Genomic DNA, 16602 nt, shown 5'->3' on the forward strand with positions numbered 1-16602 from the left:
GGGCCCGCTGACGTGTCGTGAAGGTCGAATGTTGATCTACGTATACATATCTATGGTTGCGATTGGAAGGTTACCGGGCAACGAGCATGATCACATTAATATTCATGAACAAGCGTTCGCCATAGGACTATAGCCGAGGAACGTCGGCATAGCCTTTTTAATATTCAAAATAAACATCATACGTAACATTAACCTACTTAATATTTAAGAGCTAAGATTTTGCCAGAGTAATGGATGCGCAAGACATTTAAAAGTGAGAAAAACAAAGCAGAAAGACATCTAGAGGCGAACCAGTGACCAGTTTGTAATTTTTGTACACTTGGCAGAAAAGGTGTGGTGTTCTTAAATACAGGGTTCCACAATCCACACCACTGACCAATGGATTTCCATTATTTTTCCAGCATTTCATGGATATGGATTTTTTTTAAAACAGATTTATGGAGATTACGTTTAAAAAGAGCACATTCGTGACGATTAAGTTTTAGGGCCATAAAAAAACAAAACAAAACAAAAAAACAGACCATGAATGAAGTAAACACAAAAAAACAATGGGCAATTGGGCAGTCATGGCCTAATGGTAACAGAGTTGGACTGGTGACCCAAAGGTTGCTGGTTCGATTCCAGTACCGGCAGGAATATGACTGAGGTGTCCTTGAGCAAGGCACCTAACCCCCAATCGCTCCCCGGGCGCCACTCAAGGCTGCCCGCTGCTCCGGGTGTGTGTATCCACGTTTGCAGTGTGTGTGTTCACTACTCACTACTCTGCTCCTAATGTGTGTGCACTTACTTGGATGGGTTAAATGCAGAGGTCAAATTCCAAGTATGGGTTACCATACTTGGCCAACACGTGTCACTTTCACTTTTTCACTTTCACTTTCAAAAAAACATGCTTAATACATTTAGTTCAGTGGTGTTAAAAATACTTTTTATAAAATAAATAAATATAATTTATATATACACACGCACCTCTTTCTCTCTCACACACATACAATTTAATTAGTTTACTTTTAAAACAAAACATTGAGTGAAATACAGACAGTGCTGAGTATAAAGAATATTTTAATCCATTTTATAAACAACATTTAAGTAGCAGCATTATTCAGTAGATTCTGAGGTATTTTCTGAATTCACAGAGAAATTCACTCCCCCATCTTGTTTCATACACGTCCACATACATTCACACACACACACAGACAGACAGACATTCATGGTAGCTAAACATGCACGCGCACACACACACACACACACACACACACAATTCAAACAGTCAGTCAACCATCCAGAGTCCTGCGTCCATAGTTCTATATGGTAGAGTTCGTAGGGCTCGCTCTTTTAGTGGCTTGTAAGGCTGGCACTCTCAGTGGTGCAATTTTGGCTGCAGAAAAAGGCAATAGAAAACAATTAATATGATAATAAACCATATTATACCCAAGCCCCTCATAAAGGGAACATTGCATATGAAAGTAAGACTGTCAAATTTAAAGTCTCTTTTGCTCACCAAGGCTGCATTAAATTAAAATGACAGTAAAAACACATTTAAAAACCTCTTTATACTTGAATATTGTAAAATGTACAAAATTTACATCTGCACAATTTGGCATGTTTCATTTCGTTATCACACAAAACAATTGACTCAAGGCACAACTGGATAATACGCTTACAATTTACTCCTGTGAATTTTCAGCATCATTACTCCAGTCTTCAGTGTCACATGATCCTTCAGAAATCATTCTAATATCCTGATTTGCTGCTCAAACATTTCTTATCAATGTTGAATATAGTTGTGCTTTATGTTTTTTATGGAAACCATAATACATTTTTAATATTCCTTTGATGAATAAAAAGTAATAAAAAAAAACAGCATTTATTTGAAAAACATTTTTAATGTCACTTTATCAATGCATTCTTGCAAGAGAAATCTACAGATTTCAACACTTACAACACTTTTATTGATAAGGAATTAGGAAAACTTTAGAATTTGTACATGATGTTGAAATGAAATAACAGGAAAAGGAATTAACTGAATTGCGCCCTAACCCTACAAGTTTGATTAAATTCAAACTTAATTAAATTCCTATAAAGTCGGGAACGAACAGTCCCTCAACTCTATGTTGGACTGTTTGAATGAGCTTAAACTTTGGCTGTCTAAAAATGTTCTTCAACTTAATGAAAAAAAGTCTGAAATTACAATATTTGGTCCACCAAAATTCAAAGAGAAGATAGCCAGTAGTCTTGCTCTATTAGAAATGACGGTGAAAGACAGTGTGAGAAATCTTGGTGTAATAACCGACTCATCCCTAAGCTTTGATAAACAGATAAATTCTGTTGTAAAGAATATTTTTTATCAGCTTAGATTGATTTCTAAGATTACACATTACTCCAGTATTATGCTCCCTTCATTGGCTACCGGTTCAGTACAGGATTGAGTATAAGATTTTATTAATGGTTTTTAAAGCATTGCATAACATCTCCCCAAACTTCATTGTTGACCTTTTAGATTCTTACACATCAGGCAGGACATTAAGATCAACAAACCAATCCTTGCTGGCGGTCCCCTATTCTAAAAAGAAGTCAAAGGGTGACAGAGCTTTTTCAGTTGTGGCTCCCAAGTTGTGGAACAGTCTTCCCCTTCATATCCGATTAGCTCAAACAATAGAAATCTTTAAGTCTCAGTTAAAAACTTGGCTTTTAGTTAAGGGTTGTGTACATTGTAGTTATAACTTATTTTTAGTTAGTTTTATTTCTCTCTACACTGATCTCATATACTTTTGGGTGAGGGGTATGTCTAAGAGTGTGTAGTCTGCAGATAACATGCGTTCTCTGCTAGGCTTGATAAATGTTTTCATAGATGCATGTTTTTACCGTAAACTGAAGCACTTTGGGCAACAACGTTGCAATTAAATGTGCTATATAAATAAAAGTTGAAGTTAAAACATCAATATATAAAGCTTAAAAAGGAAAAGAAAAAAACGAAATTAAAGAGTTTGTTCACAGAGATTCATCCATAAAGAGATCATAAAACTGATCCATATGAATTGAGCAGTTTAGTCCAAATTTTCTGAAGATACTCGATCGCTTTATATGATGAACAAATTGAATTTTAGCTTTTATTCACAAACTTTGATCAGCGAACTTAAACGGAAGCTCAACCGAACCTGCTTGACGCCTGAGATCAAACCTCATTGGTTCTTTCAGAAGCTCAAACGTGCTGCGTAACACGAGAATGAACCTCATTGGTTCTTGCTGAAGCTCAAACGTGCTGCGTAATATGAGAATGAACCTCATTGGTTCTTGCAGAAGCTCAAACATGCTGCGTAACACGAGAATGAACCTCATTGGTTCTTGCAGAAGCTCAAACGTGCTGCGTAACACGAGAATGAACCTCATTGGTTCTTGCTGAAGCTCAAACGTGCTGCGTAACACGAGAATGAACCTCATTGGTTCTTGCAGAAGCTCAAACATGCTGCGTAACATGAGAATGAACCTCATTGGTTCTTGCAGAAGCTCAAACGTGCTGCGTAACACGAGAATGAACCTCATTGGTTCTTGCTGAAGCTCAAACATGCTGCGTAATATGAGAATGAACCTCATTGGTTCTTGCTGAAGCTCAAACATGCTGCGTAATATGAGAATGAACCTCATTGGTTCTTGCTGAAGCTCAAACATGCTGCGTAATATGAGAATGAACCTCATTGGTTCTTGCTGAAGCTCAAACGTGCTGCGTAATATGAGAATGAACCTCATTGGTTCTTGCTGAAGCTCAAACGTGCTGCGTAACACGAGAATGAACCTCATTGGTTCTTGCTGAAGCTCAAACGTGCTGCGTAACACGAGAATGAACCTCATTGGTTCTTGCTGAAGCTCAAACGTGCTGCGCAACACGAGAATGAACCTCATTGGTTCTTGCTGAAGCTCAAACGTGCTGCGTAACACGAGAATGAACCTCATTGGTTCTTGCTGAAGCTCAAACGTGCTGCGTAACACGAGAATGAACCTCATTGGTTCTTGCTGAAGCTCAAACGTGCTGCGTAACACGAGAATGAACCTCATTGGTCCTTGCTGAAGCTCAAACGTGCTGCGCAACACGAGAATGAACCTCATTGGTTCTTGCTGAAGCTCAAACGTGCTGCGCAACACGAGAATGAACCTCATTGGTTCTTGCTGAAGCTCAAACGTGCTGCGTAACACGAGAATGAACCTCATTGGTTCTTGCTGAAGCTCAAACGTGCTGCGTAACACAAGAATGAACCTCATTGGTTCTTGCTGAAGCTCAAACGTGCTGCGTAACACGAGAATGAACCTCATTGGTTTTCGCACGTCAAGCGAATATTCTTGAGCTTCCGTTTATCATAACTGATGAGTGTTGATAAATATGTGAATAAAAGCCTAAACTCAATTTGTTCATCATATAAAGCGATCGAGTCGCTTCAGAAAATTTGGACTAAACCGCTCAATTAATATGGATTTGTTTTACGATCTCTTTATGAACTTTTTGAAGTGTCAAAGTGGTAGTTACATAGCTGTCAATGGAGGGATTTCATTTAAAAGTTCTTCATTTGTGTTTCGAAGATGAACAAAAGTCTTATGGGTTTGGAACGACATGAGGGTCAATAAATGACCATTTTCATTTTTAAAATGGAATGAACCCTTGTGAACCCTTTAAATCTGGGCCTACTTATGCTTATAAAAGGGTTTTAATGAAATTTACCAATAGATTTGTACATCTCAAGAGTTACAGTGGAAATGGAGATTAAAAACGAACGAAACTAAACATTTGCTCACCTTTTGTGTGCTGAGTTTCTTTTCCCCTCCTATGGAGAGTCCCGCCCCTTTGCTTTCTTTCCAGGGGTAGAAGCCGGAATGAGGGGAGGTGGGCAGCCGGTGGGGTTTGGAGGGCGGAGACGAGCCGCTGCTCTTGCGCTTCTTCCCCAAACCCTTGTGATCAAAGCTGGCCACCCTGCCGTGCAGTCCTGAGTCCACTCCTCGGCTGTGCGGGGCAGCGTCCGGCGCCGAATGGTGGGCCGGGGGGTGAGTCCTCTTAAAGGCCCACGATGAGGGCGCGTGGGGATCCGAGGGCGTGAGCTGGGGACGCGGCTTGCTTCCCGGCGAAAGCGAGCCGTTAGTTTGTCCGTGAGAGGCTGACGGTGGCGTTTTGCTGATGAGGGGCCGCCCCTTGTTCGGGGACATGCAATTCTTGTCCGGGCTGATGGCGTCCGACTCTTGGAAAGAGGCTTTCCGTTTGCGCAGTGCAGAGGAGTCCGTCGTGGACGTCCGATCTGTTTCCCTGAGACGCAGCTGATGTTTGCTGGGGCGGCCGACCGGATTCTTGGGCCGACCGGGGCCCGATTGAGCAGGAGTTCGAACGAGTTTAGAAGGGGAGGCTGTGGACTGACCACCCCCCGAGTTCTCGGATTGACCGAAAGCCTTGCTGGTGGATGAACTCTGTGGGTTTGGCTCCTTGCCTGGTCCGTGGGAAGAGTAGAAGGAAGTCTTGAGAGAAGTCGGGTTGTGACTTCCTGCTTTCTGTTTGGAATGCTGGGAAATGGAGGAAGGAGAGGCAGGAACAGCTGCAGGCTTGGCTGGGGGACTCTGGGAATGAGGATCTGATGCTTGAGGTATTTTTCTGTGAGTAGGAGAGGAATCAGGGGGGAAATCAGAAGAACATTGACTTTCGCACGCAGTACAGAGAGTAAAGACAGCTACGTGTGAAAGAAATCGGTTTCGTTAGGGTCTGAAGAGCTTTAACTAATGGAGATTAACCTAAGAGCCACCTTGAAGAAATACCATGAAGCTTGTGGATCTTGGAACAGGCTCAAAGCACATAATCTGTGTCAAGAAGTCCCGCTCACATTTTACCCAAAAATCAAATGACAAAAACAAAATTTACATTATGTATTTTCATTCAAATTAAAGCGATAATTCACCCTAAAATTAAAATTAAGCTATCATTTACTCACCCTGGTGTAGTTTAAATGCATCTATGCCCATCTCTTTTTTTCAGACCACAAAAGGATTTGTTTTTAAAAATGTCCCACTCCTGCTCGTCCATGTAATGGAAGTGAATAGCGACCAGCATAAAGCTTTTTTTAAAAGATGCAAAAGCATGACAGAATGAAACCATTATATGGATGAGCGCGAGCGGGACATTTAAAAAAAACAGAAAATCCTTTTGGGGTCTGAAAAAAGAATACGTGATTCTCATTGCTGTTATAAAATGATTGAAATCAGCATTAAAAAGGCAGTACAAAACTATGCAATTTGACAAAATTAGAAAAAAGCTTTGTTCACAATACATAATATAATTTCTTATTATTTCCTTTTGATATCAAGGTGAAGTATTACTTTGACATGTTTGTGATGCGTTTTATGAGATTTTGGATATTGCCACAGCAGCAGTACCTGCTTTTGAGCCGTTTGTTAACATGACCACACTGTTTGCATCTATGACACAATCGTACTGTTATGATAGGGCATATATAAGTCAGGAGGTTCTTACTTCCACAGATGTGCGCTGAGGTGGTTCTCCACCATGACACTCATGGCAGACCGTAGATGGTGCAATCGTCGATCGAACGTGAAGACACCGTGACCCAGAGAATGACTCCCAAATGAACAAAGCTATGGGGGGAAAGTCAAGGATTAACACTCTTAAAAATCTTTCTTTCAAATATATAGACTGTATAAAGAGTTAGTATTTAAAGACCACAGACAATGAGTCAAATTCACTAATAATCCTTGAGCATTGACAAGCATGTAATTCTCAAAACCAGTTCAAACACCGTTCAAACATGCAGACCTTTCATTAGCCAGCTGTACATCTGCATTATTCAGAGAAACCTCGCAGCTGAAGCTATAATACAGTGAAAGCTGCGTATGATGAAAAATATTTAAGACAAAATTAAATTGCATTATTTAATCATTAATTAATATATTATAATAATAGTCTTAAGACGAAATATAACTTTCATATGACACGATTATAAGGCCACACAGAGAAAGTACTTTTGCGTTGTGTGGTTTCTGTTGTTCCCACATTTTTTCATAAATGTACGATAGATTTTAGTATGAAAGTTTTTGGTGAATCCTGATTTGTTTGTACGCAGATTTCACACACACACACAAATTTGTGCGTATGCATGCTTAGCAAAATGAGACCCAATGTACTGTAATGTCTGAAGTAAGCCGCTAGATTTTTGTGCTCATAAAAACAGTCACAATACTAGGATACTCTGTGGTTGGTCGCCGAGCATTGCTATGCAGTTACTAAGGGTTTATACAAATCTCTAAGCCTAATAATGATAATAGTGATTATAATAATTATAATAGTGATGCATACCTTAACTACATCTACAGCTCTTAATGCCTGGCTATTACATAATTATAATAATCCTAGATGACACGGTGTAAGTGTTTGTTTGTACCGCGGCTGGTTTGGGATGCCACGGAGTTGAATGCCAGTCTGCGGGGTCATCGTTCCCTTCTCCTTCGCTCTCATCACCTGAGATGTTGGCCTGGGTGAGAGGAGAGTGTGGTCGTGTGCTGCCATCCTCCAGATGGGGTTTATCCTCCTCCACGCTTTCAGACAATGTCGGTGTTCTGCCACACAAACAGTCAGATGTCTTTAAAGACTCCAGCTAACTACAGGTAACTATTCACGAAACATGTACTTTAACAGTTCACTTACAGATTGCCTTCACATAAGAACAGCTTATGTGTTCAGCTATATATTTATAATATTATAGAGAGATATGATTTAAATCTGTGTTTCTAACCTAAATGCAGGGCTGTTGGTCAGAGGTCTCCGGCAGAGAGGCGGTGCAGGTGCATCTCTGGGAGGTTCTGGGCTTACAGTCGGAGCAGCTGAACTCTCCGGGGCCTGAGATACACGATCCCGAGCCTTCGAACTCATCTTCAGCTCCGCCACCAGCTGGTCAAAGTTTTTACTTCTGCCTTGCACCTTCCTGCGCTGATGAATGGAATGAATCTGGAGGAAAGATGATGATGATGGTTTTTTTTGGACTGAAACCCTGCAACACACTTTCATTCATAAAACATATGCTAACTGGTTTGAACTGATGAGAGCGCAATCGCTTTCAACAGGAATTGTGGTTTGGGCTTTTGTGGAATATTAAGCACTAGAAAGCCTTTAAGGGATTGTGTAGTTTGAATAAATAATTTAGAAGAAGCATTCACCCTGATGACTGCACAATGCGTTATTCTAAATGTATGGCCAAAAAACATTTAATATAACGTGTAGCACTATGCCCTAGATTTTGAAAAACAATTTAGCTGTAAAGCAAGACACGTTGTTCCTTAATATGGGTACCCGAGTAAACATGCCTGATATAAATCAATTCAACATCACTTTGCAATATTCAGTTTTCACCCTCAATGATTTTAATACACTTTTTATTAGGCCGTTTAATGTGCTTTTTCTTACTCCTGTAGTAGATAGCTTCACAATCTCTCATCTCATAACTCATGAATATTAAATCGTTAATCTTTTATCACCCAAATACTTTAGTCATTCATCACTCAAAAATTATTATGCAAGTTCCTGTGAAATATTTATCATGATACAATGATTTAGTAAAAGACAACATGAAAGGAAAACAGAGGTTCATGAATTGTTATATTTGTATTTTAGCTGCACTGACTAGTCTACACACAGACAATTTCTGTTGATTTAACAAAAACCTGAAGCCGTGCTACACAAATGAAGAGGCTTTTCCTGTAATCCCTTCCCCATTTCCTGTTAGTCACGTCGGCTGAACTTCCTGTCTGTCTACACACCGAAAGCAGTGTCCAGTAAAGGGCTTCAACACTCTGATGGCAAGATACGTTTCCACTATTACTACTACAGGACAGTAAAAAGCAACCATTCTGCTTCTGCCTGAATAAAGAGCACTACGAAGAAGAAACATTGCACACTAAAAACAGGTTATGGTTAGATGGTCAACTCACATTGCAGGTCAGAAGTCGAGTACAAACTTTCTTTCTCTCGGGGTCCAACACACCACAGTGCTTGTCGAGGTCACATTCTTTTTCTGCAGAAAATGTTGAAAAGTTCTGGTCAAATTCATGATTTTATGACCAGGTGGTCTATATTGCATGGATGGTACTTAAATTCAGAAGCCAAGAGAGCCATATATATACATACATATATATATATATATATTAGTATAAAATAACTATGATTATTATTATACTATAAATATAATAATTTAGTAAAACACTTTGAATTCTATGGTTTCACATAATAAAATCTGGTCTTTAGCAGGTCTTAAAATTAGGTAAAACAACCTCAGATGAACATCACATTACACTGTCATTATTTATTTAACAAAACTAAAGCCAAAATGAGAAGTTATGTGTGACCAAGTACACCCTATGATTTAATTGCTTGTAGAACCAGCTTTAGCAGCAATAACTCAAAGTAATCATTTTCTATATGACTATCTCTCACACATTGTTGTGGAGGAGTTTTGGCCCGCTCTCCTTTACGTTGCTTCAGTTCATTGAGGTTTGTGGGGCATTTGTTTGTGCACAGGTCCTGGTCAGGCACAGCTCTCTTAAAGGAACACTCTGACTTTTTGGGACTTTAGCCTATTCACCTTATCCCCCAGAGTTAGATAAGTCCATACATACCCGTTTCATCTCCGTGCGTGCTATAAGTCTGTTTGACGCACCCACCGCTAGCCTAGCTTAGCACAAAGACTGGATGTAAATGGTTGCAGCTAGCATACTAATCCAAATAAGTGACAAAATAACGCAAACATTTTCCTATTTACATGTTGTGATTTGTATAGTCAAAGAGTGTACAAAAAACAAAGTCACATGAGACACAGACATATTTTAACCGTATAAATACTGGGAACTATATTCTCTGAAGGCAAAGCACTGCTACTTGGGCGGAGTGATAACCGCAGCACCTGAGACGCGCCGTGGTGAGGAGCAGAGAGCGCGTCTCAGGTGCTGCGGTTATCACTCCGCCCAAGTAGCAGTGCTTCGCCTTCAGAGAATATAGTTCCCAGTATTTATGCTAGCTGCAACCATTTACATCCCGTCTTTGTGCTAAGCTAGGCTAGCGGTGGGTGCGTCAAACAGACTTATAGCACGCACGGAGATGAAAAAGGTATGTATGGACTTATCTAACTCTGGGGGATAAGGTGAATAGGCTAAAGTCCCAAAAAGTCGGAGTGTTCCTTTAAGGTCCCGTCAAAGCATTTCATTTCAAGTCTGGACTTTGACTAGGCCAGTGCAACACCTTGATTATTTTCTTTTTCAGCCATTCCCTATTTGCTAGTGTGCTTGGGATCAGTGACCCAATTTTAGCTGTCGGACAGATGGCCTTATTTTTGACTCTAGAATACTTTGGTATACAGAGAAGTTCATGTTCGACTCAAAGACTGCAAGATGCCCATGGGGTCCTGTGGCTGCAAAACAAGCCCAAATCATCACCGCTCCACCACAGTGCTTGACCGTTGGGTTTGAGGTGTTTGTGCTGATATGCTGTGTTCGATTTTCTTCAAATGTGGCGCTGTGCATTATGGACAAACATCTCCACTTTGGTCTCGTCTGTCCAAAGGACATTGTTCCAGAAGTCTTGTGGTTTGTTCAAACCTAAGCTGTGCTGCCATGTTCTTCTCAGAGAGAAGAGGCTTTCTCCTGGCAACCCTTCCAAACAAGCTGTAGCCTACTTGTCCAGTATTTTTCTAATTGTATTGTCACTGTAACATGTAAACTGAGGCGTGTAGAGTCTGAGGTGTAGCTCTTGTCTTGGGTTTATGATTTCTGGGAGCATTGCACGGTCTGACCCTGGGGTGAATTTGCTGGGACGTCCACTCATGGGAAGATTGGCAACTGTCTTGAATGTTTTCCACTTGTGAATTATCTTCCTCACTGTAGAATGATGGACTTCAAATAGTTTGGAAATGGCTGTATAACCCTTCCTAGATTGATGGCAGCAACAATTGCTTCTCTAAGATCATTGCTGGCATCTTTCCACCTTGGCATTGTGTTAACACACACCTGAAGGCTCCAGACCAGAAAACTGCCAAAACTCCTGCTTTCATAGAGTTGATCACACGTGCTGATGATCAGTTAATCGAAGGCATTTGATTAGAAGTGCCTGACTGCTACTCACTCTCTTAATTCCTATGGAAGCAGAAAGGCTGTACTTAGTTTGTCAGTACTTCTCCATTTTGGACTAGTTTTTGTTAAATTCATAACACGGTGTACAGTGTTGATGTTCATGCGAGTTTGTATTTACCTAACTTATATGTATAGGACCTCAAGGACCTTTCTGTGGCTAAACCCTGGTTTTATGCTTAGATTTACTCTAGGTACTGCCTAATTACATGACTTTGGGGGCTAATTATACATATACATTAATAATTAGACATGCATCCTTTGTACACCCAAAGTAGTCAGCAGGATTCACATGGAAAAACCGTGAAAATTTGGATGCAAACAAAGCCAAGTGATGATTATTAAATGCAAAGAGAAGCAAGTGCGTAGCCACCTTTAGTGTTTGAACTTCCTTTTTTGCGGTAGCTCTGTATATTTCTAATATTTATAAGTGGATTTACTTATTGTAAAGTTAACGAAAGTTATCATGAGATTTTTAATGTTCGAAGCGGATGCCATAAATGTCAGTCGACTGAGAAGATTTTAAAATAAGATGTTCATTCACAAATCCGTAAGATCTTACCTTCATACTGTGGAAATATAGACCGGAAGACAGAACAACGAGCACAGCGCTGAAAAGGGGCGGAGCTACAAAAGGTCTTCTACAATATATCAGTCTAATTCCAGTCAGGACTTACTGAGAGCCATCTTGTACGTCCTCGGCCCACGGAGGTGTCCGGAGGCGACAGGGATCGAGGCAGCCTCGCCTCTCTGGGATTGAGGCCTCTCAGTTGAGGAAGGCCGATTGGGCGATGGGCCTCCATGTGGCCATGGGGGGTCTCTGAGAGTAGGAGGAGGGGAGCTCCGCGTGGATTCGATGGGAGGCGGCTGCTTAAAAACAGCTGATTCTGAATGACTCGAGTTTGAAGGTGAGTGCCTGGGGAAAAGATAGTCATTTATGAATTATACAGGTTGTCTATGTTGCTAATAACCACAAATGATCAAATTCTTACACTTCAGACACTCTTTTAAAGAGATATTGACCCAAAAATGAAAATTCGGTCATCACTTACTCACATGTTTTTCCAAATCCATAAGTCTTTCATTCAACTTTAGAACACAACGATTTCTGTTCCATCAATAGAAGTCTATTCACACAAAACTCTGACGCATCAAAACGAGAACGTGAAATAAATCCATATGAATCTAGCATGTTTAATCCAACTGAAGAGACTCGCTTTATATGATGAACAGATTTAATTTAGGCTTTTATTCACATATAAAAATTGTTCAGCGAACGTACATATTGCATTCAAATTTGGTAAACGGAAGCTCAAGCATGCTCACTTGAAGAGCAAGAACCAATGAGGTTCATTCTCACGTGTCACTCCAGCACATTTGAGCTTCCGCAAGAACCAATGAGGTTTTTTCTTGCGCGTCAAGAAAGCATGGTTGAGCTTTTGTTTATGTTCGCTGATCAATGTTAATATGTGAATATAAGCCTAAATTAAAACTGTTCATCGTATAAAGTGATCGTGTCACTTCAGAAAACTTGGATTCAACGGTTTTTTTTTTTACAATCTATTTATAAGCGTTTTGAACATCAGAGTTTTGGGTCAATAGACTTTCAAAAGATAGACAGACATGATGAGATTTCAATAAAAATATCTTCATTTTGTGTTCCGAAGATGAACAAAAGTATTACAGGTTTGGAACGACAAATTATGACACTTTTCATTTTTGGGTGACCTATCCCAAAAACATAAAATAACAAGATCAGATTGGTTAATCTTACCAAACTCCATCTTTCGGAGGTTTTGAGTGTCTAAATTGAGGCGGAGTAGAGGGAGATTGTGGAGACGCCCGCGGGGGACCGACATTCTGGTTCCTGCCACTCCAGGATGAGGTTCCGTGGGAGGGAGGGGTGTGTCCGTGGCGAGGTCTTTGCTGCTGAGGTGGAGGTGGGGTGGAGCGGAGGTGTGCATAGAGCTTACCCAGAGGGCCATGTCTCCTCTCGCAATGCTTTTCGAATGCCTGAGGCTTCACCACCTGACTGCAGTGGCTACACACCACCAGGAAGAAGTCATCGTGCCCAGGATAATGACCGAAGATGGACATATCTGCAGAAGCACAAAACAATAGGGACAAATTAGCTATGATCGAAAGCTCATACTACAGAAAATGTTTCTAAATGCACACATTTTTCCAGAGAGAAGGACTCAAGTTAACTAAACATGCTAGGCAGCTCATACTACTGACCGTCCAATATTATGAAATTGTGTTTAAGCTATTTGTTCAAAATAAACTAAATTTGATCATCTTAAGGTTATCAGCATTAGTCAAAAGCAATGTCTGCTTGCACAATTAAGTTAAAACTCACTTAAAACTGAAACCAGAATAAATATATATTCATCAACTAGGCTGTCAGTAATTTTCTTAATTGTTGACCAAAAAATAAATCCAGCAATTTTTAGTCTCACCTGACAAATAATGTGCATATTGACATAGCTACCACATTGGTATTGTTTTAAAGAAAACAAATATATTTAGGTTGACCACTACTTTCTTAGTCATAATTGAAAAACTCCAATGGTCTTTATTAGAAAAATGTTAATTATAAGGGGTTTTTACTACTAGGATGAAATTACAGTATGTTAGAATGGGTTTACAGGTCAGTCAATGTGGGAATTTCAATGGTTTGTGCCAAAATGTAAAGAGACGGGTGGTTGATGGATTATATAATGCTGATAGGTTGAATTTAGGTAAATTGCACTGTTTAAACTGGGTAATTTACCTGAGTTCATCTTCTAACATTGTAATAATAGCTGTTGAATTTAAACTATTGATAGGCTATTGAATGAAAAAATATGACACTTACTTGAATTTCACAAAAGAACATGTTTATTATACATTTATAAGGCTGTTTATAGATGTTGGACCTGAGAGGAAGAACCACCACATTATTTGTTAATGTTGATAATCTCAAAACAGCCAAATACCGGCCAATTATTCAGCTTATATATCAGTCCATCACTAAATGGGGTCATTTAATGATAATATCGCTGTCTCCTGATTAAATCAAAGTAAAGTATATAACGCCTACCCTCTTTCCTCAGCGTCATGGTATCCATCGTTTTTTTGCCATTCTTGCTGTACTCATCTCCATCGGACCCTATGAAAAGTGATTGGAGGAAGTGTAGAGAGAGAGTACATAAAAAACATGACCTTTATTGAAGCATTATCCATCAATGCTTTACCAACACATATGCGGCTCTTATACATCCAACCTTCAAATCCAACAATCCAAAAGGCCGGAAACATGGTAAACATTGAGAAGGACGTGTCCCCTCCAATATTCAGATCTATGATGGGTTCTTCTAAGGTGGACTATATTTGGTCCAGAATAGATGGTTACAGTCTTGAATGCACTATATGGAGTCAACTGTGAGAAAAAGGGACATGTATTGAATTACGCATACTATGGTGCTTAATGGGAGTAATAATATGGGATCAAGCCAATAGTTTAGGTTTTATTCCCCAAGATTTTCAATGTGAAATGCAATCTGTGCCATGAACTGGTCATCTATGAAGCACAAGCTCTTCTGTGGGTGGGGCCAAAATAAAAACTACCTGCAAATGAAGCCTGCACTATTAACTGATTTGATAATGTGCCCGTTGACAAAACGAGATTCGTGGTTTCAAACTGATTGCGTTTGTTACATTTGAAGTTCCAGACAAAACGAACACGGAACACGTTCTATTATGACGACACTGGTCAGAGAGAGAGCGCAAGCGCGTAACCCGGCCGGCACTAGGACCCGGCAGGTTCTTTGTTTGGGTAACATGGTATGGGATGCCGTGCCTTTTCCACGAAAAATAAAGCACATCCGTGAGACTTTTTTGTGGTTGATGGATAAATACCGGCAACGAAGTGCTCACTCACCCTCCGATGCTGTCAGGTTGGCTCTTTCCGTCCAGACGCTCCAGCTTTGGCCCACGAAATCATCGAGACAAGGCACCCGCCGTTCCAGAGCAGCCATTACTTTAAATGCGCGTTCACGCACCGCCATCATCACTGCGCGGCAAGGCGCTGACGTCACATTGCGCGCTCCCGCGGGCGCAGAGGGAACCTGCGTGTGCGCGCACTTGTTCTGTGAAATGTAGAATTTTCTTTTATCTGGTTTTTATTTATAAATTTTCTTTGCATTATTGCTTGTTTTATTTGTGTTTTGATGTATTTTTGCTATTTTTACTGTACAAAGATTCAAACCCATTTGACATTAAACTGAGTAGAAATATTTCACATTCTTAATAAAATACGAAATTATTTATATATTTTTATAAGAATCGTGATGATTAACCACATAAAAAAAAAAAAAAAAAAAAAAAAAAAAATTCTGAATGGTTCAAAAATTCAGAGAAATATATCTGTCTCGATTTTTTCATTTACTTAATCGCTGGTGTTCTAGTTAGAAAGCATGGAGAACATCAGCAATCCACACGTTTATCATTCACGTGTGTTGTGAATTTGCCTATTTTTTTTATTATCTTCATCCCCCCCAAAACTTGTGAGTGTGATTTAGTTTGATGAATTTATTGCGTTTACAACACTACCACCTAGTGCAGCCTTTTGGAAATAAAACACGAACCAATATTTACATCTCTCCTCTTTTAATACTAACGAAAATCAGCCTTTGTGGAGATTTTCCTTCTGAACTTAGCATAGAGATACAAAACACAACAACAAAAATGTAGGCCTATATTTTTCCAAAAGTCACAACCAAAATTGAGGATTGCTTCAGGACAAAAGTTAGACAGTATGTGACATGAGGAAATTCTCTTGAGATTTTAAGATGGCACTTTGAACTTTTTTCCCCCTTTAATCACAGCTATAATAATTTATATTAATAATTTTATGTTTAAGTCTTCTTTTTCTAGCTATGTTGACATACCAGGTAATTGGATTAAATCCTTTAGATGTGCCAGTGAATATTAATTTGAAAGTTAATCATACGATTAAAACAACTACTTATATAATATAATAATAAAAAATAAAAAAAAATTACCAATTTAAAATTAAACAAATACCAACCAATTTTCAACAGAACATAAGCTACACACAGACAAATCACAGCTATTGAACAATTACTCTGTATTTTAGGTTTAAACTGAATGCAATCCCCATAAATGTATCTTTCTGTAAAAAAAGAAAAGAAAAAAAAAGATGGTAAAACATGCCACAGATGCACAAAATTAAATGTTCTTTTTTGCAAATAAAAACATCAACCCACGTGATACAAATGCTTAATTTTCAGTGTCAAGTCAAACAGCCAAATACAAATAATGACAACATTACTACTCTGAACAGTAGAAAAACAATCAAACAAGTGATTTCTTCTGTTGAACGATGACTAGTTAAATAGTTAACATATCTTTCCTGATAGCAAATGAAATATGGCCTTTGGCGTAGTA

At 39.4% G+C, this 16602-nt stretch overlaps 1 protein-coding gene across 2 annotated transcripts; it reads right to left on the bottom strand.

Annotated features, from left to right (window-relative positions):
• Positions 1-1042: 1042 nt before the first annotated feature.
• atxn7l2a (ataxin 7-like 2a) lies at positions 1043-15219 on the bottom strand. Of its 2 annotated transcripts, none has more exons than XM_056248549.1 (10): positions 15074-15219; positions 14234-14302; positions 12926-13250; positions 11829-12067; positions 8965-9047; positions 7773-7984; positions 7422-7596; positions 6497-6618; positions 4783-5623; positions 1043-1375 (listed from the first exon to the last, which is right to left on the bottom strand). In XM_056248549.1, the coding sequence occupies exons 1-10, from the start codon at positions 15201-15203 to the stop codon at positions 1358-1360; spliced, it is 2214 nt and encodes a 737-aa protein (XP_056104524.1). In that variant the 5' UTR covers positions 15204-15219; the 3' UTR covers positions 1043-1357. The 2 variants fall into 2 exon arrangements, with proteins under 2 accessions (XP_056104524.1, XP_056104523.1); XM_056248548.1 differs by having other exon boundaries at positions 14418-15195.
• Between the last annotated feature and the right edge of the window lie 1383 nt (positions 15220-16602).

Source organism: Rhinichthys klamathensis, unplaced genomic scaffold (assembly GCF_029890125.1).
Source record: "Rhinichthys klamathensis goyatoka isolate OS25496 unplaced genomic scaffold, OSU_Roscu_1.1 h1tg000056l_1, whole genome shotgun sequence".
Classification (NCBI taxonomy): Eukaryota; Metazoa; Chordata; class Actinopteri; order Cypriniformes; family Leuciscidae; genus Rhinichthys; species Rhinichthys klamathensis.

Coding starts and splice junctions, on each gene's coding strand:
- atxn7l2a (XM_056248549.1), bottom strand. CDS start 15,203: ATGATGGCGGTGCGTGAACGCGCATTTAAAGTAATGGCTGCTCTGGAA. Junction 12,068..12,925: donor CCTCCGAAAGATGGAGTTTG/GTAAGATTAACC, acceptor TCTTTTCCCCAG/GCACTCACCTTCAAACTCGA. Junction 6,619..7,421: donor GGCATCCCAAACCAGCCGCG/GTACAAACAAAC, acceptor TTCCCCCCATAG/CTTTGTTCATTTGGGAGTCA.